Consider the following 23,829-nt stretch of genomic DNA (forward strand, 5'->3'; position numbering starts at 1 on the left):
CAGTCCTTTGCACTTGCCCTTCTATTAATTATTTGAATTTAAATTATGTTCTTGCTGTATGAAGTGTTTGAAAAACCTGTTATAAATGTGTAGATTTTTCTCAGTTTGCCTGTTCACAACCAGATGGTTCCAAGAGTGACTTTAAATCATTTTGACTGTAGTCTGCCGCCTCCTGGTGGAGCATAGAAGGGACAATCATATTTAGAGAAATTATAATCATCAGGAAATTATTTCTAAGAATTCATTTAAACTTGTTAAGTTAAAATGCATTTCCCATAAAGTCCATTCACGCACATGCACATAATTATGCTCTGCTCATAAATGATCAAATTAAGTAGCATTTTCTGATTAGTGTGTTGTCATAATTTTACTAAATTGTGTGTGATGTTGTGGTGTGTGCTCTGTCTGTATGCGTCTGTGCTGCTGAGATGCTTGTGCTGATGGTCTTTTCTGTCACTGTGCTCACTGGCTGTGTGTCAACCCAGTAAAGCCTGTTATGTAATAAAAGATTTCTGTGCGTTGTACCAAGTGTTGGTGTGTGCTTCGCTTCTTGTGTTTGAGAGGGGGGGGGTGGGGGGGTTAAACATGGCTCAGCTATTTGCATGGAAGGACCCATTCTGACTGACTTTCTACAACACAACACGTTTGACTCGCTGCAATCGTCCATGTTATTTGTGCTTCTTTCACGGCAACCGTATGGCGATGCATGACATTTACATCCGCGTATGAAAGGCTTCTGTAACCTCATTTCATCCCCCATCTCGCTCTTGTTCCCACTCAGAGGCTGGCTCGGCCCGTCAACGCACCGTGGGGGGCGGGGTCTACACAAAGGTGCGTTCGTTTTCTCGCAGCGTGTTCGGAGGATTATCGGGATTGCGGAGCAGTGATAAAATGAGAAACTACGTGTAGTGATACCCCAGGAGGGAAATTTAGCAGCTCAATAACAGATCAATAGGTAGGACACAGATTAGTAAAAAAAAAAAATGCATACAAATAATTAAATCAAGTTAGAATAGATATCTAGGCTACAGTACATCAACCGAGACTTGGGTGCATAAATTAAATGTACATGTATTACCAAAGGTGCATATTCCTGGTATTCATTCCACACCAAAGTGAAATGGTAGGCTACATGCAGTAGCCTATATTTAATATCTGTTTTTATTATGCGCTTATTAAATAAAAAATCAAGCATAATGTGAAATCATTATAATATAAACCTATATCTATGTTATATGAATATGATATATTGAGCAGATGTGTACTATTTTATCTATCTTCTATATAGATGTATATAAAACAGCAGTTACAATAGCAATTTAGAAACAGTATAGGAATGACATAGAAGCAGTGTGGTAAACTGTTACACAGTAGGGTCTATATTATGGTATAATAATAATGCAAAATTAAGTGCAAAAGTAGAATGCTGCTTACATGCTAATACTTCATTAATAATCATGCAGTAACACAGGCTGTTATGCATAATGAGTGCTTTTGATACTTCAAGTACTCATACTCCACTTTATAGTGGATTATAGTGGAGTATGAGTATTATAGTGTTGGTTTGCCACCTTTACTACCTGAATGATCTGAATATTTCTTCCACTACAGGAATTAGTACTGATGCAAAAGAAACCCATTCTTCAACCGTCAAACCGGGGGAGACAAACCAAGTACACTTGGATATGAACATATTCTAATCTTGTTTAAATAGCACATGCTGTGTCCAATGAGAGTGGCTCTATGCTAATCTATCGGAGCAGCGGAGTCAACAAGGGGGTGGGTCATGAAGGTTTTTTTTTTTTTGGTTTGTGTGTATGTGTGTGTGTGTGTGTTTTTTGACCAGCTGAAAATGGCGGCTCGAAGCATCGAATCGTTCTAACTTTATCGCACAATAATAAACATAACAATATACACAGCTGTTATCACATAACATGGGGAGAAACTTTACTGAGAGGCTTCAGACGCTCTAGTTGGGAAACATTACTTTGACCACTACGGCTAAAAGGAGTTAAAACGCAGAGGTAATGTTAAAGAAGCGTACAACTGCCGTATAGATGCTAACGTCAGCTAGCTAGCTAGCGTCAACGCTAGCGTTACGACTTATGAAAGGGATTGTCAACTGAGCTAGTTTACGTTTGCCGACAATGCCAGCTAAATAACGTCAGTTAATAGACACATTGGTTCGGAATATTCCTATCAAAAGGTAGTTGCTCTAGTCAGCACTTGTCTTCATACAGTGACGGAAATTCAACGTAAACGTTTTGTGTAGCTAACATTAGCTTGCTGGCTAAGGCAACACTGTTGGCTAACGTTAGCAGGGCTATGTAGCTAGGCTCTACCCAGAGAGAGAGAGGTGTGTGTTTCTGTCTGACAGAATGTAAAAATACACTGAAACATTTAAACACCTATTGGCTGTTTAATCATTGTAACTTAACGCTCCTCCGGAAACTTTGCTTCTGTTCTAGAGATTATGGAGGATCCTCATACACGGTACAGCAAACGCCTGGTGAGTAACTTAACCAAACTGTTAGCTCCCTGGAACACTTGTTTTATGTTAACAATGAAAGTGTAAGGTGTTATTATCCAAGATGTGTATGTGACGTTAGCCTTTTTAATACACACGAAGCAATCTAGTGACTGCAAATTATTGTATTTGTTTGATATGGCCCACTTTCTTTTGGCACATAGTGTCACGGCAGTGGTCCTTTCTGTTTTGTGTGCCACCCTATTAACGGTAATGAACCTGTCGAAAGACTTTGGGTTCAAGCGAAGGTCAAGTTCACTGTCTAACCTGACAGCATTTGAGCTGTGATCTTGCTCCACCTCCTTACAATCGCATCCCATTGCTGTAAAGTAATTAACTCAATGCTTTCTAACTTCCCAGTGTGTACTCTGGGAGATAAATATTATTGGTACTAGTGGTTGAGCTAATGAGATCAAAGGATACATCTCTAAATATTGTATGTAGTAAAGGTTTCTGCCATTGTTTTGGAAAGCTTGTCTAGGCCTATTTATTGAGCACACCAAAACTTAACAAAAGCACCCAATAAATTGTTGCTTAATTGTAATTAATTGATTCCCTTTGTCTTGTTTTATTGCTTTATATGAAAACAACAGTGTGGGTTGTTTACATAATATTAAATTGTTTTCAGTTGCAAGTTAATAGATACTGTGCAGCCCTCAGTTATGAAAGCGAGGAGCATCAGAGTTTAGATAATACCACATTTGTGGTTAAGGGATGGGGGTGGGGAGATCTGAGAGCGGGGGTGTTGAGCTTGATCCATCTGTCTAGCCAAGCAGTTCTGCATAGGGTGAATGGCAGGAGGGGAGTAAAAGGGGGGCAGTGTGTGGAAGATTAACCCCTGCTATTGTCATGCTGTATTGTTTGGTTCCCACATGAACTGATGTGGTAGCTGACTTATCAGCTTGGATTGATTTTATTGTGATTTTATCCCTGTCTTGGGTGAAAGTATTAGATTTGTCACTAATGGCACTTTCAGTTCCTTTTTTACCACTGAGATATAAGGGACAGCTCCCGTGAGTGTCACTTCATGTCTTCATTAGACTCCATTAAGAACAGTTTGAAAATACATTTTCCAACGGTTTCTTGGATTTTTTTTCATTTATGTTAGATTCAAATGTGCTTGCTTTTGGTTTTGTATCAGAACCAGTTACTCAGTAGCAGAGTTTTTCATACCAAGGGTACTTAGGTGAAAAATGATTGATGGGATATTAGTTGTTGCTTTCATGTTTTTCTTCCCAGGCATATCCCTTAAGCCCTTTTTATTATGTAACTTTTTACATATGTGATCTTGACATCAGCATTGCTGTCCGTCTGATAGGCTGCTATAACTCAGCTTTGCCAAGACACCCCATACTCCTCCTGTCCTCTTGCTGTTGCTCACTACAGATCCTATTGTTCATATTGTTCATGTCGGACATGGAGGTTAACAGAATCTGTCTTTTGTCCTCAGCGTACAGGTACGCGGCGCCGCTACCAGGACGATGGAATCTCAGATGATGAAATTGAAGGGAAACGAATGTTCGACCTGGACGAAAAGCTGCAGTGCATCAGGTTTAGCTCTGACTTGATCAAACACATGGAGGGTAAAGGTGAGAGGTCTCAACTAGTACATTGAAAGACATTTTTGGATATATCCATATCTGAACAAATGTAATGCCATTTAATGGTGATTAATGGCTAGCTGTTTGTTCTACGTGGTGTGTTGCTTGATACCGCAAGTTTTTAACACTGCCTCTGCAAGTTCATACTGGTTAATTTAAGTTTTGTTGTCGTAACTCTGGGTTATCTATCCAAAGCAAGTAAGCAAGCAAGCATTGTATCTGTACTGTACTTTTTGTCTCTTTTCTAGATTTCACATTTGAATACATCCAGAGGGAAGGGCTCAGGGACCCCATTATCTTTGAGACAGCTGATGGCCTTGGCATACAGTGAGTCGCATTATTTTACTGTTTAATCACAGATTATTCTGTTAAACACATTATCATCTTTCTTTTGTTTTATGGAGATATATCCTAGTTTTATGTTTAAATCATTTCAAAGCAAATGCCAACAAACCTTTTTCTCTGTGTGTCTGGAGAATTTTTTTAAATTACAAGGAATTGCCTCTCTCTTGCAGAATGCCAGACTCTGATTTCAGTGTGAGTGATGTCAAGTTGTTTGTTGGTAAGTTCCTGTTTTATGCCCTTTCAGAGTAAATGACTTTACTTATTCTGTGGCCTCAGTTGTTGAACCCCCTTTTAATTGTCTTACAGGTAGTCGACGCATTGTAGACGTGATGGACGTGAACACGCAGAAGGGAATTGAGATGTCAATGGCTCAGTGGCGACGCTACTATGAGACTCCACCGTCAGAAAGAGAAAAACTCTACAATGTCATCAGCCTGGAGTTCAGCCACACCAGGCTGGAGAATCTGGTCAAACGACCGGCTTCGGTGAGTGCACAGCTCTGGCTTTTGCTCTAACCCAGATGTGCACATTGGTAGTGCAGTTTTAGACCTCTTAGTGACACATACGCCTAACTCACAAAAAAGGTTAATAACCAGAAAATCAAATTTCGCAGGTTGCAGTAATAACATTTTGTCTATGTACAGAAGGTGGTGTCAGTCATTAGAAAAAGTCTTGCGATTGGTGCAGACAGTTTGAATGTATGTTTTAGACCATATTTTTCTCCTAAAGGTGGACCTTATTGACTGGGTGGACAACATGTGGCCCCGCCACCTTAAGGAGAGACAGAGAGACTCCACTAACGCCATCATAGACATGCATTATCCCAAAGTACAGAAGTAAGTAAACCAGAGGCCTCAGAAACGTATAACATTTGCTGTGCTATACTTAAGGCACAATGTTTTGTTTTTTCCATTTCAACTTTTTACCCGGTTTTATTTATGTATTTATTTATATTTATTTCCACATTGTGTTTTTCCATCCTTCCTCCTCTTCTCTTAGGTACTGTCTCATGAGTGTGCAGGGCTGCTTCACAGATTTCCACATTGACTTTGGAGGCACTTCAGTTTGGTACCACATCCTGCGAGGAGGAAAGGTCAGAGATTTATAGATTTTAAAGTTTGGTTGCCTGTAGTGCCCCAGTGGAAACTTTTTTTGTCCTAATAAGGGACAGCCATTTTTTTTCTAGTCATGTTGTTAGAGTAAAAGTAAATATGATTGTGGGCAAACACACACTTTCTGTTAACGTCCCATGAATGCACATTAGTGCGATGGACATGTCTTTGACCTCTGACTAGAAACATGACCTTTTACCTGTGATCCCTGCAGGTTTTCTGGCTGATTCCACCCACGCCACAGAACCTGGAGATGTATGAGAACTGGGTTTTATCAGGAAAACAGGGAGACATCTTCTTGGGAGACAAGTGTCATGACTGTCAGAGGATAGAGCTCAAGCAGGGAAACACCTTCATAATCCCATCAGGTCTGTTACTGTAATACAGCAGTGACACATACAGATGTAGTACACAGTTATATACACTGTCTGTACCACTACATGCCTCCAGCAACGTGTTTCTTGTATGTTGTAGGGTGGATCCATGCCGTGTACACCCCAGAGGACACGTTGGTGTTTGGGGGGAATTTCCTCCACAGCTTTAACATCCCCATGCAGCTCAACATCTACAGCATTGAGGATCGCACACGGGTGAGCAGCACCTCACATTCACGACAGACTTTTTACTGCTGTTGATATATAACTGTCCTCTGGACACACATTGATGAATGCTTCAGATATTGTGATTACGCAAGGCATGAATCTTATTCTGTGGAATTACTCACAATAGAAAAAGTGTGGTGATCATTTCTCAACAATGTTATTTGTAAGAATTTTTAACGCCCACGCACTGATGTTTTTTTTTTTCTTCTCTCCCAAGTTCAATATCTAAACTCAGGGCATTACTGCCAGTACTGACAGTCCGATACCAGTGCTGTATTTTTCTCAAATTTAAAACCTGTAAAACTAAGTGAGCTGCAGCACTAAGAAGTGAGCTGTGAATTTAACTGACAATGAAAACACTGAATTTTAGAATGACACGCCAAAAAGAAACTGTATTTAATGTGGATTGGTCATGTCATGGTTGGAGTATCTGATTGGCTACAAGTTAAATTTGGGTAGTCATATAATGGCATTTAAGTAATCATATTACCATGCATGCCTCCCATTGCTTTAGTGTAACAACTGGACACTTAAGTCAGACTTAGGTGGTAACACACAATCGGGTCATCTCCAGTAAAGTAACAGTTCTTTGAGAGACTATGCAAAGAACTTTTCAGAAACTGTCACTGCTCAGCTATTGATGATCAGCTGAGCTAGGGGACGCAGGCAAGTGTTCACCCTGCATGCAGACTCTAGCCACTGCAGCCATGTCACATTTCCTCAATGTCTAAGCAGAAGTGCAAACCACAACAAAGTTGTGACAAATGCTTCTCATGAAGAAGAACTTAACTGAAGAGCAGTTTGTTACAGAAGCAGAAAATATTAATTATTAAATTATTAAACATGCTTTTATGTATAAAAAACATACCTTAAAGCAGCATAGTATACATTTTATTGTCTCACAGTGGTATTTGACTAAACATGGTCTTGAGGATTTCCTGATCTGTTTCTGTCCTCCTCCTCTAGGTGCCACCAAAGTTCCGCTACCCGTTCTACTATGAGATGTGCTGGTATGTCCTGGAGAGATATCTCTACTGTCTGACCAACGTCTCCCACCTCACTCCTGAGTTCCAAAAATACTCCCTAGGCATTGGTGAGTACGAATGAACACAAGAAAACATTGCTGTTCTCATTTGTTTCTCTTTTTTCACACAGACACATAAATGAATCCATAACTGACATGAACTATGAACCATCATGTCCTCTCTCTTTTTAGGACTGACCCAGGCTGACCTTGAAACCAACAATCACACCGGGAATGGCACCTCCAATGGAGTTGATGGTGGCGCTGAAAACGAGGAGATAAAGTTCAAGGAAGAAGAAGAAGTCAAAGAAGAAGAGGCAGCTCCAGTTACCACACCTCAGCAGGGGCTGACTCCCTTTGAGCTGGAGGGACTGTGGAACCTCTTAGGGAAGCTGGAGGAGCTGCCTGCCCACAAAAAGTGTGTCCCTGCAGGCATCAGGAACGCGGCAGCCCTGCTCGAAGACATGAGGGTGGGTGTAACCTAAGTTCCTTGTGCAATTCATCTCGCAATGAACTCAGACCATGAATTCCTACTGCTTTTATGGTGCTGTGCCATGGTAGAAGTCCAGATATGTTTTATGTGTCTTACTCCTCCTTTTCTCTTCTGCGTTTGTCCAGGCTCTTCTGAAGGAGCATACCAATGATAACCCCAAGCTGTCCTACACTGGAGAGCCCATTGTCAAGTGGCCTGCAAGGGTGAGTAGAGAACACATTTTGACACACTTCCAGCTAGCAGGGAGTAGCTGCCATTTGATTACTTTGAAAATATTTATATTTCTTCACATTATATTATTAGTATAAATTATTATCAATTATTAAGCCCTTCACTCCGGCTCGTCAAGCCGGCGCCAGCATGTTATGCATTTGCAGGATACAAACCTAACTTACTTTTTCTTTGCCTTTCCTCCTGATGTCCCTTATGCAGCCAACATGGTACCAACCCCCAGCTCCCCCTCCCCCTGTCCTTTACCGTCCTCGCTTGGGCCCCACCCTCCACAAGCCTCTTGGTCAGAGGCCCACCAAACGCTCCTCCATCTCTGCCCTGAGGCGCAGACGGGTGAGGTGCAAGCGCTGTGCCGCCTGCTGCAGGAAGGAGTGTGGCACCTGCCAGTACTGCCACGACATGAGAAAGTTTGGTGGACCTGGACGCATGAAGAAGAGCTGCATCATGAGACAGTGTCTAGCGGTGAGTCGTCATACTCGTCATTGTCTATGTATGTGTAGCACCAAATAATGCTGCCCATCTGTGCGTGTATGCACCGTGTATACTGGGAGAAAGTGTTGGGCCGGGAACTCAAAACTGTGTTAAATTGCTGATTTCAAACGTAATAAAAGCTAATATTCTTTTACAACTCCAGAGCTGAAGATTATCAGAGAACCAATGTAACAAATGTCTTCTGCCTTGTTTGTCTCTCTGATTGGATAAGCGCAGAAGTTCAGCTCTAAAATGTTCATATTATTCTACCCCTATTGTAAATAACCTTTATGTATTCCTCCAGCCTGCCTTGCCGAACACAGCGCGGTGTGCCATATGTGGGGAAGGAGAATCGGATGAATCAAATCCAAGCACTCACTCACTCATGGAGTGCTCCGTCTGCTCGCAGATTGCTCATCGTCAATGCATTAAGGTAATGTGCGTCAGACCTAGTGCAGGCTATAAAATGAATGCATTACTCAGTTATTGCCTGGTTTGTTTTGCTTGCCACAAAGCTGCATGTGTTGGTCATATTTGGCAGTCACTGTTTAAAACTTTTTACTGTTTCCTATTTCAGGAACCTGGTGAGGGGAAGATCAATAAGGATTTGCCCAGCTGCTGGGAATGTCCCAAATGTTACCAAGGCAAAGACTCTGCATCAGAGGTACCAAACACATCTAATTCATATCATATTCTCACTCTCACCTGCCCCGTTTCTCTCTCTCTCTCTCTGTTCTCAGTTCATTCAATCTCTAGAACACTTTTTCCTTTCTCAGCAAAGCTTCCTTTTTCAAGAACTTCCACCAGTTGTCATATGGTTGATGTTGATACTCAAATGAACAATGACACCCTCTCTTCTAAAACCCTACCTATGATCCCTTTCCGTCCTTCCCACACCAGTCTTCCAGCGATGAGGAAAGTGGAGAGTCAGAGGGCTCAACTTCCTTGCCACCATCCAAACTTGCATACCGGGAAGGCATCGGTGTAGTTGAAGGGGTGAGACGAGGGAGACGTAGCAGACCGCCATCCCGACCCACAGCACCACCACCTTCCCAGAAACTGCTACTGCAGCATCAACAGAACCGCAAAAGAGCGAGTGCACTGGATCTCAGACTTAAGAAGAGGGTAAAGTGGAGATCTTATCTGGATTTGATACCTTTGTTTTTTTAATGATCAAAAGCAAGAAGTGACAAATTCACTCCAAACTTAAAATTGTGATAAAAACTGTAGTTTTTTTCTTCCCTCTATTTGACATTTATCTCATTCCCCAAACCCTGTTCTGTTTATTGCAGATAAAACTGGAGCGCAGCAAACTTTTAACGGTAAGCAATGCACTTATTTCTGAATTGATTGTGTACTGCATTTGAATAATACTACAATGGATATTCCAGGAATTAGTTTCATTCAAACACCTTGGTTTGAAGATGCATTTCAACCATAATAAACACAGTGTAATTAAACATCAGTGTAGTTGAGATGCAGCAGTCAGTTGTGAAACTTTTTTCATGATTTTTGAAAAAACCTTTTCAGGTTTATTGAAGGTATTGTTAGAGAAACAATACGACTGAGAACATATTGTAGCAGTGGATTTAGTCTTTGAAACATGGATTATCTTGTTCTCATTTGCCATCCCTTTTGCACTTTCCCTCCCAACAGAAACAGTCGTCTCTGGATCGTTCTCCCAGGCTACTGAGCTCCAGGGTGCTGTCCCGGCTGCGCTCTCCAACCAGTAGACTATCTCAGGGCAGAGGGCAGGGCTCCACCTGGGCGACTGGCTCCCCTTACCACAGCTCTCCAGGAGCGACTGGCTCCTTCCAGCTGCACCAGCAGTCTTCCCTCGGTCTGGTACTTGAGTCCAAGGGAGAGCCCCGCAGAGGGAGGGGCAGAGGGGTGAGGCTGCGGGGAGGAGGAGCAGGAAGAGGAATCAGAAGCGGTAGAAGCCATGGAGAGTTAGAGGAGGAGGAGAGTGAGGACAGCAGCAGCAGCAGCACCAACAGCAGCAGCAGCAATGACGACGAGGAAGAGGAGAGGGGGCAGAACAGCGGGAGGGGGTTGGATAAAGAGAACCAGCCACAGTCGAGGCGAGGAGGACGAGCAGCCAAAGAAAGAGAAGAAGAAGGGAGTGAGATTGCCAACCAAAACGGTGCAGAGGAGGAGGAGGAGGAGGAGGTGGAGCAGGACAGTCAAACGGGGGGCAAAGATGGCTCATATCTTAAAGTGACACTCCAAAAGCCAACCAAGGCTAAACGGGACCCATCAGCCATTGTCCCCAAATTAGAGGCTGTTGCCCCTCAAACTGCCACTTCCGCAATACACAACCAGACCAGAGCCCTCATCAGACCCCCCATTAGAAATCGAGGCCCCTGTCCTGATCAACACTCTAATAGGCACACACCACCACACACTCGCAGTGGACTCACAGACACTCGTACCTCCCACCCAGAGAGGCCGGAGGCCTCTAAAAGAACAAAGCCGAGCAGGCCGGCTAAACTGAGCAATGGCGCCTCCTGTTCGTCATCCTCTGAGCTTCCTCATCTCCGCATCCCTCTTTCCGCCCTGCAGGAAGGAGGGAGCGAGGCCGACAGGGAGAGTGGTGGGAGCGGGCCAGGCTGTGAGAGGGAGGTGTGGGTGTCTGTCTTCCGCTACTTAAGTCGAGCAGATCTCTGCGTCTGCATGGCTGTCTGCAAGAACTGGTACAAATGGTAAGACCTCTTAGCTGATATATATATATTTTTTTATTAGGGATGGGTTCCAATAGCTGGTTCCATTTTGGATTCTGCTTCATTAAGCTCAGATGCTAACAAACTTCTTATTAAACTTTTTACCTTTCCTAACTCTTTTTTATTTTTTTAGCAAATAGCAGTGGAAAACATATAGCAGACCAACAGAGTGATGACTGTTCTCTAGAGAAATTATCTAGCTGATCTCCTCACTTCAATTTAAGGATCCCCCAGTTAAACTTTGATTTTTATCACACCAGCATTTTAATCTGATCAGCTTAATCGTTCTGAATCAGGACCCTCAGGATTTGGAGTAAGTAGCTCATGAAGTGCAGTAGGCTACAGCTGTTAATTGAATGTGTCAGATACAGTTAATTAACATTTCATATATTCCGCTGCGCATCTCATTTTCAGTTTGAAGGTACAGGTTGTGAACATTAAATGTGCTGCCACTAAAAACGAGTGTTTCTGCCTTCTTAGTTAACAAGGAAACGATGAGACATTTTTGAGTTGTAGTTGTTTTTGCCTTTAGTTTCTTGCAAATGTTGAAAGGTAAACCTTATTCAAGAAGGGATTGATTTGATAAAATGCTATCAAACTCTATTCCTGTTTTTGTATATCTTTTGTTATTGCACACTCAATAGTGTCTAAGTGGTGTCCGTCAGTGGGTCCAGTATAGATAACGAGATGAATGGATGTGGTCTTCATGTGTGTGTGCTCGTTTGTAGGTGTTTAGACAAGCGGCTTTGGGCACGGATTGACCTGAGCATCAAACGCACCGTTACTCCTCAGGCCCTAACAGGCATCATAAAGAGACAGCCGGTCACGCTCGATCTCTCTTGGACCAACATCTCTAAAAAGCAGCTGAACTGGCTTGTTGGCCGCCTGCCTGGTACATAAACACACACACACACACACACACACCCTGTCCCTCTCTCTCTTTCTTTCACACAAGTTTGGTCACAGTTATAACCAAAATAAATATGACACTGTGCAATAAAAGAATAGTATAAATAAATAAATAGAGATTTTCATTTATAGTTAATTTATATATTATATAAATTATATATAATTATTTCATAATGTCACATTTACTTAAATGGTCATTTTGAAGTGTCAAGTGAATTCTGAATTGGTCACGTTTGCAGCAATAAGTTGTGTGCTCTAACAAATATATTAAACACACTGTATTTAAATCTTTTGATTTTGCAGGGCTGAAGGATTTGATGCTGGCAGGTTGTTCATGGTCATCTATTTCAGCTCTCTGCTCCTCTGGCTGCCCTCTCCTCCGTTCTCTGGACCTGCGGTATGCAGACGGGGTCAAAGACTCTCAGATCAGGGATCTAGTCACCCCTCCAGGTGAGGAAAGAGTCGCCTCTGATAATGTCTGTTGTCATGTATCCAGTAATCAACTCTGACTGCTTGTTATTTTCCCATACTTCATACCCCCTGTCTTCTCATTTTACTTGTGTTTTTCCATTTTCTTCACCCCATTCTTTTACAAAACCTTTTTTCCTCTTCTTACCAAACGACTCCTCTCTTCCAGGCTGTGACAATCGCAGTCAGTTGCGGACCATGCAGTGTTTGCGACTAGCAGGCCTGGACATCAGTGACTCCACTCTGCGCCTGGTGATCCGCCACATGCCCCATTTAACAAAACTGGACCTCTCCCACTGCAACAGCCTCACCGACCACTCCATCAACCTGCTGACTGCCGTGGGCTCGTCCACCCGAAACACGCTCACAGAACTCAACCTGGGAGGTGAGCGATTGATGGGAACAGCTAACACGCGAGACAAAAAAGACCATGCACACACGATGCATTCATTTTATTTCACTAGTAGTAATGTGTCTTTGTACTTGTTTATTTCCCAGGCTGCAGTAAACTGACAGACACCTGTCTCAAGTATCTCCGCCGCCTCTCTTGCATCTCACTGCTCGACCTGCGAGGCTGCAAAGTTGTCTCCCGCAAGGCCTGTGAGGCCTTCATCTCCGAGCTGTCAGTCAACACGCTCTACTGCCTATCAGATGAAAAACTGATCCAGAGGATATCCTAAGCACCCGCCTCCTCTGACTGCCGAGGTGGACAGTGAATCCTGATGTGAATCTGTGTCACACAAAGGACACAGACAGGCAGGGAGGTTCTCGTGCACCTGTGTCACGTAAAAGGAGGGGTGGGGTCTAAACGGGGAGTGCTTACTCACTTAACTGGTGTTGGTGAAAGGGGCTGTCACAGTTGGAACAATGTTTCTTTCAACATTATATACATTTATTTCCCCGTGTACCTACCTAAAAAGAGACTCAGGAGTTTTTTTTGTTGTTCTTTTGGCAATTAATGTTGTGTGGAAAAAGCAAAACATCTTTTTTTATTGCCAGGAGTGGGAGATGAATTATCTGTATTAAACTACACATCCTTTTGAAGCGCTCAACTCTTCTTTGGACAGACTCCCATCACTCCCAACTCCTGCCTTGAGAAAGAGATGAGCAGAGACTTTTGAGTTTCATCCTTGGGGTATAACTGCATTGCTCTGTTTGGCTGATCCCCATAAAGTCGTATTTATCATCTGACTCATTTGATTTCAGCTACATGTGGGTGCTGCTCCATATAGATGGTTATTTTTATAGATTCAAGAGAGCAAACGTTAAGTTGTTTGACGACTTATGCTTTATGCACAACGACTATGCGTTGAGATTTTCTTTTTTTAAGACAACTAAAGGTGACGGGTCTTTCATATCATGACTTATAAAGTGAGTGACTGGAATGGCTTGTAGTTACCAGTTGTATGTTCAGCTTAAAAAGGCATATAGGTGCAACAGTAGTCCAGTGGTATACTTGATAAGTATACACGGACACCGAGTGGTTGTGTAAAAGGGTAAAAAGACTGTGTGAGAAGGCAATCGACATGGCAACGAGACCTCACCCCAACAAAGGGCAGGTTGCATTAAGTGTACGGGGTAAGCCAAGGATAAGGTGTCGGATAAATGGTGCATCTTTAAACAACCGTTAGACTTCAGGTGCTATTATTTCCAAACTCACTTTGTTTTTGTACAGAGACAACATTTAGAGCAAAAGTGTTAATATTCTAGATGAAACTGCTCCCCACACCTCTTTGATACACTTTCTTTTCATGGATGAAAAATGTGACTATCTACTTTTCACTGAATTTCATGACCTTGTCCAATTCAATGTAGAGATGTATGATTTTGTTTGGGGGAGGGGGGGGATTTGCTCATTTCTTTGTTCCCTTAAAAGTGTAGTAGTTCTGTATCAAAGGTCTCCTCCCAGTCTGCTCTCCTGGCCATATCCCTTCAAATGAATATAAGTATATAAAATATATACTTTTGTGTAAATGTGTTTTCCTCTTTTCAATGATCAAAACAGGAATCCTGTAGCATTGTAATTATTTTCAGAAGCCTTTTTCACTTTATGTTATTTGTGTTATTTTTCAAGAAAAATAAAAAATGATAAACAATGGGTCACTTTCTCACTGAAAGTAAGCTCGATTTTCTTCTCGGTACCGTAATTTATTTGCACTGTAGGATCAGATCAGAGATCAGCTCCTACCGGGCTCCACCCAGCTTCTCTCCATAACCTGGAAATAAAGCGACGCCTAAATAAATAAATAAATTACGCTGCTGCAGCTGTTGGTAACGCTGCGTTTGCACAGTAACATAGCAGACTTTTGCAGATGTGGTCTGCTTTAGTGATCGTTAGCCAGACAGGACTGAGTGCCATTGGCAGCAGCTGTCACCAACATCGTATCGGATGCCCCCAAATCGAGTGACCTGGATGTGAAACTGGACTAAAGGCCGTATCTCGCTTTATTTTGACAGACCGTGACAACGCTGCGATATAAACAGGGGATGGTTGCAGTAGCAGCGGGGTAGCTAGCTAACTTTATCAGCTGGCGATTTCACCCATAATTTTTTTTATAAGACCATATCCGTCTTTTTTTTTTTAAAAATGAAGGGACTTGGGAGGTGCGTTTTTGGCCGACTAAATTAGTTGTCTTGCTTTGTGAGTAATGGAAAACAGGTGCCAAGAGGAGCAGGAAACAATGTTGTTATTAGCCAGTTAGCTAACGTTAGCTCAGCTAGCTGTTAGTTAACGTTAACTACATCAAATTAGTGGGCTGAGTTAGCTCGGCTAACTCAGCCCACTAATTTAAATAGGCACAATATTCTAGTTTGTCTGCTGCCTAACGTTAGCTACTTGGACAGGTTTGGCTACTTAGTGACAGGCTTTTCCAGTGAAGCATTTCTTGCTTTCAGCGTTTACCCATTTTCTGCTGTTAACTAAGCTAGCTAGCTAACCAGCTGTGCCGATCAGCGCTGAACTCGTTACTATAGTCTGCTGTGGTGTCACTGCAATCTGTTGGCTGCAGAAGTCATATTACCAACATAGCTTTACTACTGTTGAACTGTCAAGCGGACGACAACCATGGCCCAAGAAGCGTTTCCTCTGCATTATCTGGTCTGGAACAATCAATACCTGGAGCTTGATCGAGAGCTGCAGAGGAAAGAGGTAAGTAAGGAGGTTTATTGTAGAGCTGGGTTTTTACAGATGCGTTTGATAGGTCGCACTGCATTGCGCTGATGCTGCTCGTGTGTTTGCTTCTGCAGCAGGATGTGGAGCGCCTGGATCCGAGGGGGCGCACCCCGCTGGAGCTGGCTGTGTGTCTAGGCCACCTGGAGTCAACCCGGGTGCTGCTCAGGCACTCTGTAGACCCGACACACTGCAGCGCGCAGGGCTGGACCAGTGAGTGCTCTGCTGTGGCTCCCACTTTCATGTCCCGAGGCTGCTGAGGGAATAAGAAGCATCCCACTGTCATTAAATGTGGATGTATGTTTCAGTCTTGCAGGAGGCGGTGAGCACCGGGGACCCTGAGCTGGTCCAGCTGGTGCTTCAGTACAGAGACTTCAAGCGTGCCACTGAGAGACTGGCGGGAATCCCAGAGCTGCTCAGCAAACTAAGACAGGTAAAACTGCTTCACAGTCAGCCATTTGAGTAAAACCTTTAACTTACCTGTTGCCCAGAGCAACACACCTGATCCTCAAACACGCCTCAAAGCTTTGGTAAATACTTGTGGAAAGTTTTTAAGCTGCTGTGTGAATTTATCTTCTTCTTTATGGCCACTGTATGTTCCCAACATGCTCACAAGTTCTCAGGCTTGATCGTAACAGGATGCACACATGTAAGAAGACAAGAAGCATTGTCATGGCAGGCTTTTGCCTGTAAAAAGGTTGTAAAGTAGTAAAAAGGTTTCCTTGGTCTCCTCCAGGCGCGGGACTTCTATGTGGAGATGAAGTGGGAGTTCACCAGTTGGGGTGAGTGTGTTTCATTAATGTGTTTTCACAGAGGTCCGTTTCAGCACCACAGTAGCCGGACAGCTCCCCCCGGCAGCAGCTGTCGCTCAGCACACTTTGACAGATGTGACTGTGTTATAACAGTGACCTAAACACAAGAAGGGCAGGTCCATTTCAAAATGTAGCCCACTACAAATTACAGACACCCTGCCCTAAAGTGTTATCTGTCCTGTATTTGACAGGCCTACTCAGTAATGTCATGTGGTTTCCTGTGTTTGGGTTACTGCCTTCTCTAATCTGCAGAAGATGCTCACATGAACAGTTATTTACATTTTGCAGTTTAAGATTTTAGTATTATCATCAACCAGTATTTACAATTTTTTTGTAAATACAATATTTTAATTGTTAGACAGAATACAAACTGCAATTTTAAGGCATCAAGGTTTCTGAATTGTGATGGGCATTTCTCTTTTGACTTTTTTATATGATCAATGAATGAATCTATAATGAAAATAATCAATAGCTGCAGTGAAATGTAACAAGCTATATTTAGAAATGTTCCAGAAAACCTTTTTATCTTTCCATGTAAATCTGCTCTTCTGTCCTTTTGACCACTCCCTGTTTGGTTTCTAAAATGCTTCTCCTCTTCTTCAATCTTCCTCTCAGTGCCCTTGGTGTCGAAGGTGTGTCCCAGTGACGTCTACCGGGTGTGGAAGAGCGGCTCGTGCCTCCGTGTGGACACCACCCTCCTGGGCTTCGAACACATGACCTGGCTGAAAGGACGACGCAGCTATATCTTCAAGGGCGGAGGTGCGTGTGCTCCTAGAACAGCATCACATGCACACAAATAACTGAACAGCTGAGGTCGATGGATGATGTTGTTATGAAACAACAACAACTCTCTTGTGGCTGGATCTCAGTTTAGGTTGGTCCTCTGCCTCTCTTTTTCACCTGTGTGCTCCTCTTCTTAGACGACGGGGCCGTGGTGATGGAGGTGGACCATGAGAAGCAGGTGGTGTATACGGAGCCCCTCGTGTTGTCTCCCCGTGACGCGCCCTCCCTCCTGGCAGCCATGCAGCCGTCGCAGGAGAACACAGCCCAGAGACTCACGTCGCCCATCGTCTCCACGCACCTCAACACACGCAACATTGCCTTTGAACGGTAACAAGCACATACTGTGAACAGATATATACAGACTAGAATAATTTCATGGAGATCACACTAGATTTGTTTGTGTTTAAGATGAGTGCAGATATCTGCACCACCTTGCTTCATGGAGCTTCATGGAGCTTCATGAGCTAACTCACCCTGAAGTTATTTCAGTAGTTGGGGTTCAGTGCAGTTTTTTTTGTATTATGTTTGAGGCTTTACACCCTGTTTTTAAATCTGAGAAAAATTGTAAAGCTTTTTATATAATTTGGCGTTTCATCTATAGACAGTTCAGTGAAACCGCCCCATCAAACACACAAACACTAATTTCTATTTTTATATGGTCATCATGAGGTAACAGCAGTGAACTTCAATTATAGAGCAACCTCTTCAGTGAAACTCACAGTTAACAATACACAAATACAGATAACCTCTGTGCCATGTGCCCTGACTTTATCTTCTCTTCTTGTTTAGGAACAAGTCAGGAATCTGGGGCTGGCGATCTGAGAAGAGTGAGGTGGTCAGCGGGTATGAAGCCAAGGTAGGTGACCGCTGAGCCAGATCAGATGAATGTTCAGAAGTAGCAAAGCTGGCGTGCAGTTCACACCATTTGGAAGTTAGCTACGCCAGTTTTACTTACTGCTGCTTACACCAAAGACGTGTTTTTGTAACCCAAATAAATATGTTGACAGCAGCTTTGCTGTGTTAAAAAAAAAAAAAAGTGTGCATTCAGGAATGTTTTTCCTTTTGTCGTGTCCAGGTTTACAGTGCCACCAATGTGGAGCTGGTCACTCGGTCAAGGACAGAGCATCTATCAGACCAGGATAAGTCAAGGAGCAAAGGTGAATACACATGCCCAAACACACACAATAAGTCATTGTTGTGCACTTATAACTATAGTGTTGTGAAAGCCATTGAAAACCAGTGTTAATGGGCCAAAAATAACTGCAGAGAAATCAGACTGAGCCTCCGTAAATTTAAGACTAAGTTGTGAAAAATGATATAAATTAAACACAATCGATCACTATGTTCCCCTCTGTGTAATATGATGTTATTTTTACTCCAGTGCTCCGGATGTATCTCTTGACTTCCTTATAGAGTGAAAAATAGAATGAATTTGCAGAGCAGATTGATGATGATGATGATCTCCCTACATTATTCCCACTCAGGCTCAAAGACTCCTCTGCAGTCCTTCCTGGGGATTGCTGAACAACACACGGCTCACAATGGGGTAAGAGTCTCCACGGTACCTGTGCATCACATCCACTCACACACACAGACGCACACACACACACACACACACACACACACACACACACACCCCACCCACACCACCTGCAGCTTTCTTTGATGAACGCCGTCACTTAAAGCTCCCTCTCTGTATTTCTGTCAGAGTAATGTGTCCCAGTGTGCTAGTCCTCACAACCCCACAGCCATCACAGCTGAGGAGTACTTCAACCCGGAGTTCAACCTGAACGGCCGAGACATTGGACGCCCTGTCGAGCTCACCAGCAAAGTCCAGAAGTATGACACAGCCATGGAAACACGGCGTTAATGTTCACCACTTAAAAGCTCTTTAAGGAGCGTTTTGCTCAAAGTGAGGGTTATGCATCTTGTCTCCTTCTCTCTGTGTCGTCTCCAGGTTTAAAGCAACCTTGTGGTTGAGTGAGAGTCACCCTCTGTCCCTGGCTGAGCAGGTGACACCCATCATTGACCTCATGGCCATCTCCAATGCCCACTTTGCCAAGCTGCGTGACTTCATCACCCTGCGCCTGCCGCCAGGCTTCCCTGTCAAGATAGGTGGGTATGAGAGTGTGGATTATTTCCTATGTGTAGCTAGATGGATGTCTGGGATTATCTTCCAGGTCCAGGCCTATTGGTCTGTAGCTGTAGTTCTGTACTGCAGCTGTAGTTTGTTATATTGACGTGTTAGAACTAAAATATTGAGAACTAAAAGCTTTACTCGGGGGTAATTGTTTTGAGTCATTCCCACTGGTGCTACAAGAACAATCAGCCATTTAAATCTTTCACTGTCTGCCCTCCAGAGATTCCCCTGTTTCACGTGTTGAACGCCAGAGTGACGTTCAGTAACCTGTGTGGCTGTGACGAGCCGGTCAGCTCTGTGACGGTTCACCAACCAGAGAGCTCCGAGGAAGCTGGTGACTACTGACTCACACATACACACCAGCTAAGAACTCAATAAAAGGACATAATACCTGATATATTTCAGCGACAGAATTCAAACATCAGCTGCTTCTGAAACTCATTTTTTACAGTAGAACAAGAGTGAGTAGGCAATCTATCACAGTGCAGAGTGTTGTAATTATAATACAGTTTTGTCTCAGTTTTCTGGTTTGAGAACGTAACGTCAGGCAGGTGTAGTTGTTTCCAAAACAAAACACACGTTTAAAAGCAAGAAATACTATGAAAATATGTACCTTTTACTTGCAGGTACAGTAACATTGTAACCCATCTTCACTCAGGTCAGTCTCCACCTCCCTTCCACTGTGAGGTGGACCCCTCAGTGTTCGAGCCCCCCGCAGACTACACCACCCTTGGTCCAGGCCGCAGCGAGCCAATGAGGGACGAGGACGACAACCTGCTGCAGTTCGCCATCCAGCAGAGCCTGCTGGACGCCGGCACAGAGAGTGACCAGGTCGGAGTTACGTGTCTGATGGGGGAATTTATCTTTATCTTTCTTGTCATCTTCTGCAGTGTAGCACCTCTAAAATGTATTGGCTGGTTCATTTTGCCTTCTGACTAAACTGGGAGAACTGGTGAATTTCACTCTTGCTTTTGGGCACTGAGAAATTGCAGTTACCCAGGTGACAGAATAAACTGTACCGATCACTGTTTGTCCCCGAGGAAAAAAAGTATTTTTGGTTCTTGCATCTAAAGCCAGTCGTGACACTTGTGTGTGGTTTTTAGGTGACTATCTGGGAGGCCCTGACCAACAGCCGTCCAGTGCCCCAGAGTCCACTGTACGAGGAAGACTCTCAGCTGGAGAGGTGAGCTGAGCTTCAGACTTTTGTTATTTTCTTTACAGGCAGATTCATGCTGCTCAAACTGGAGAAAAGCCTCTACTGTTAACAGAGTATATCGGTTATTTTTAGCAATAAGGCTCCAAACCAGAGATGTACAGATAAGCAGGTAAATATTCTATATTGATTTTTCAAATTTCTGATGAATTATTTTCTATATGTTGTACTTTACAAACAGAGAATAAAAAAAATTATGATGAAGAATCAAATGGTAAATTTAGCAGAGCTTGAGGCTGTCATCCAGGCAGCTTAGTTTATCTTTGCATGTGTTTTAGTAGAATAGAAACCTCAGCTAGATAGTTTTTTGAAATTAATCTAGGAGAAGGAAAGGACTCTTCCTTCTCCTAGATTAATTTTCAGTTTATTCTAAATAGGAGCATTTGTAGTTGTTACTGTAAAACCATCAAGAGGTTTAACTCATGTTTATTCATAATTCTTTCTTATCCAGGGAAACTGTGGCTTATGAAGTAATTTAATTAAACATCTCTAAATAGAGTTCAGTGATTAGCTTTTTCTTTCCACCTCCTTTTGGGATCAGCAGCTCCCAGATGTCCCGTAATGAAGTGAAGATACCCGTCTGTCTAATAATACATTAGTTCGTTAGTCTTCACATCCTTATTTCTGTCTTTTCTCAGGGCAATCCAGGAGTCCCTGTCCATCTCACTGGTCAGCAGAGAGGGAGAAGACACGGCCAACCCCAGCCAGCCCTCCTCCGTCTCCCCGCTGGACCCCACCGCCAACTCCCCGCTCTCCTACAGCACAGTGACTGATCCGCGGTTGTCGGGACAGTTTGGTGTGGCGTCGAGTTTCGACGATCAGCTGCGTATGGCCATGGAGCTGTCGTGCCGGGAGCAGGAGGAGATGGACAGGTGGGGGGGGTCAGTCTGACATGCATGAGCTTACCTGAGACAAAACTGCCATGTTGGAATCACCTCAACTTTGTGGCTACTGCTCATCAACAAAAGCTTGTTTGTTTGGCCCAGAGGGGGTTTTGAATTTGAGCTATCTGTACCTGCTTCTCCTGTGCAGTCCGGATATACCCTCACCCTGGACAGCTTTCCTGTCCATCACAGGGCTAATATATATGTGGACAGATGATCATCCACACTCATATCCACACCTGCTGTTCCTCTTCTTTATGTTTTCATTTCTTTACTTCAACTGAGTGTGCACACACAGGGAGCGCTGCTGTCTGCTCTTCCATCTCAAACTCTGTTTTGACACCGTAGGGTGACAAACAACGTCTGCAGCACAGTGGGGTGGCAAAATCTCCCAACATCCAAATCCCCCAAACATAATCTCTTGGTTGTTGTCTGTTCCATGCTGTTCATTGTGCGCATTAATACAGAGATGCTACAATAAAGGAAAGCAGTCAGATTCACTTGTGAAGTTTTGGGAACTTGAAAAACGAGGTACTGCTAATGTTGAGGGGACTTTTTGCCCCTCCGCTCAACTTTCAGGGACAGTATTGCTCACTGCAATCTGTGACAAGGGTCGAATACTGTAAAATTGAGATTACAGAGAATTCTCCCCCAAATCTACTTCCTTTTCTTGGAGAAAATACCTGGCAAGTATTTTTAGCACACTTGTTCCTTTTCTGTCTCTTTACTGAAGCCCATCTTATGTTGCGATGCCTTCTCCAAACACCATTGATGCTACCAGGAAACTATCGTAGCTAAATACTAAAGGCTGACATTCAAATGCCCTCATTACAGTAATCTAACCACATCAGCTTTTTAGCTGCTGATATTTTTGGTGCTAAAATGGCATCTTACAGTTCAGCTCTTTTTCAAGTGGTTCAAGAACGATTTATTAAGACACAAGGGCCTCCATGGTATACTCCGACGTTACTACTGAACATGCCAGATCGATGCTCCTGTGCTTCAATCCATTATAATAACACACCAGAATTGTTCTATGCAACAGATTTTCCTTCCCTGCCTCTGCACACAGTAATAACCTCAGATACACCCATATAACCACTCAGAGGAATTAAAACTGACAAGAGGATGTTGAAAAATCTAACCAGTCTGTATAGTCAGCATTGTGATTTTTCCACTTCAAATGTAGCGTATTTTGAAGAGGGATTTTCTAACAAACATGAAAGAATAACATAAGAACATTAGAATAAACATTATCTGCAGCTCTTTGTTTGAAGTGAAACTTCAGTTGTGGTGAGAAATCTCAGCTTTTGTGAGTGATATTCCTCTGAAGTAATTATTTTAAAGTCACGGGACTGTCATTGTTCTGACTGATGAGCTTTTATTTCTTATTTTTGTCATAGGCAGCAGAAGGAGGAAGAGGAGGAGCTGGAGAGGATCCTGCAGCTGTCACTCACCGAGAAGTAATGTCACAACAGCAATGGAGCAACGGCCTTCATTGGGGAACAATCCTCGTAATTTATTCAGTTTTATTTTTTAAATCCTGAGATGTTAAGTTATTACAGATATTTTATTTGTCTTTCTCACACGAAGGCTGCTACTACAGAGTGTAAAGGACCAGAATACAAGAAGTGTGAGTTAAACAGGTCGGGGGGGTTAAATAAGAAGAGGTACTCTGAAACACACTACAGTGAAGGAGGAGACAAAAGGGAGATAGTCTTTGTTTTTCTTTTTTTATTGAATATTTTTCACAGTCTTGCTGTCTTTATTGAGTGATGAATGATCCTTAAACTTTAAACCTATAACATGATCCATGATAATGATGAAAAGTAAGAAAATACAGTCTTAATGGAATAACTTACAAAAATATGATTATAACATTTGAAACATTTATGTTGGCTTACTCCTATGTGTGAAAAATAAAGAATAATGATCATCCTGGATTATGTTTTTTTCATTCAACACTTTTGAACAAATGTAAGATTCATGTGTATGTATGTAGTTTTATATTTTACACAGTTTGATCATTATTTCATATCAAAAATGGACAACAATTATGATCTGTACAATAAGATATAATGTTAATTTTTACATTTTTAAACCACAATTATTGAGCAAAAACAGAAAGCACAATAAACTGAGACAACAAACATCAATATCACATGTAGCTGAAACTACATCTGCTATGACGAGTCGTTAGAAATATGAGTGATACCTGTCTCACTGAAGAGAGAACAACCTGGCCAGTCATTGGCCCTCAGGTAACTCTGAGTTTGAGACCCCTGCTGTAAAAACAATTGAGAACCTCTTTCATTTTAAATGAAT

At 42.8% G+C, this 23,829-nt stretch overlaps 2 protein-coding genes across 3 annotated transcripts; both read left to right on the forward strand.

Annotated features, from left to right (window-relative positions):
* The first annotated feature begins 1,889 nt into the window (after window positions 1-1,889).
* kdm2ab (lysine (K)-specific demethylase 2Ab) lies at window positions 1,890-14,544 on the forward strand. The gene is made up of 23 exons (XM_070912871.1): window positions 1,890-2,024; window positions 2,469-2,509; window positions 3,978-4,116; window positions 4,377-4,455; window positions 4,644-4,690; window positions 4,780-4,958; window positions 5,203-5,309; window positions 5,473-5,566; window positions 5,800-5,953; window positions 6,060-6,175; window positions 7,154-7,280; window positions 7,404-7,681; window positions 7,830-7,907; window positions 8,137-8,397; window positions 8,711-8,839; window positions 8,984-9,070; window positions 9,307-9,531; window positions 9,699-9,728; window positions 10,063-11,108; window positions 11,855-12,018; window positions 12,339-12,485; window positions 12,673-12,888; window positions 13,002-14,544. Exons 2-23 carry the CDS (start codon window positions 2,474-2,476, stop codon window positions 13,181-13,183), a joined length of 3,921 nt encoding a protein of 1,306 aa, XP_070768972.1. The 5' UTR covers window positions 1,890-2,024; window positions 2,469-2,473; the 3' UTR covers window positions 13,184-14,544.
* An 843-nt stretch (window positions 14,545-15,387) lies between these two features.
* Window positions 15,388-23,413, forward strand: ankrd13d (ankyrin repeat domain 13 family, member D). Of its 2 annotated transcripts, XM_070913030.1 has the most exons (17): window positions 15,388-15,650; window positions 15,728-15,885; window positions 15,981-16,105; window positions 16,409-16,454; window positions 17,100-17,243; window positions 17,405-17,594; window positions 18,057-18,123; window positions 18,343-18,424; window positions 18,752-18,813; window positions 18,976-19,106; window positions 19,225-19,382; window positions 19,628-19,741; window positions 20,066-20,238; window positions 20,511-20,590; window positions 21,259-21,492; window positions 22,908-22,967; window positions 23,098-23,413. In XM_070913030.1, exons 1-17 carry the CDS (start codon window positions 15,568-15,570, stop codon window positions 23,144-23,146), a joined length of 1,956 nt encoding a protein of 651 aa, XP_070769131.1. In that variant the 5' UTR covers window positions 15,388-15,567; the 3' UTR covers window positions 23,147-23,413. The 2 variants fall into 2 exon arrangements, with proteins under 2 accessions (XP_070769131.1, XP_070769132.1); XM_070913031.1 differs by having other exon boundaries at window positions 15,388-15,651; window positions 15,750-15,885; window positions 22,908-23,413.
* The last annotated feature ends 416 nt before the right edge of the window (window positions 23,414-23,829 follow it).

This window comes from Enoplosus armatus, chromosome 10 (genome assembly GCF_043641665.1).
Source record: "Enoplosus armatus isolate fEnoArm2 chromosome 10, fEnoArm2.hap1, whole genome shotgun sequence".
NCBI lineage: Eukaryota > Metazoa > Chordata > Actinopteri > Centrarchiformes > Enoplosidae > Enoplosus > Enoplosus armatus.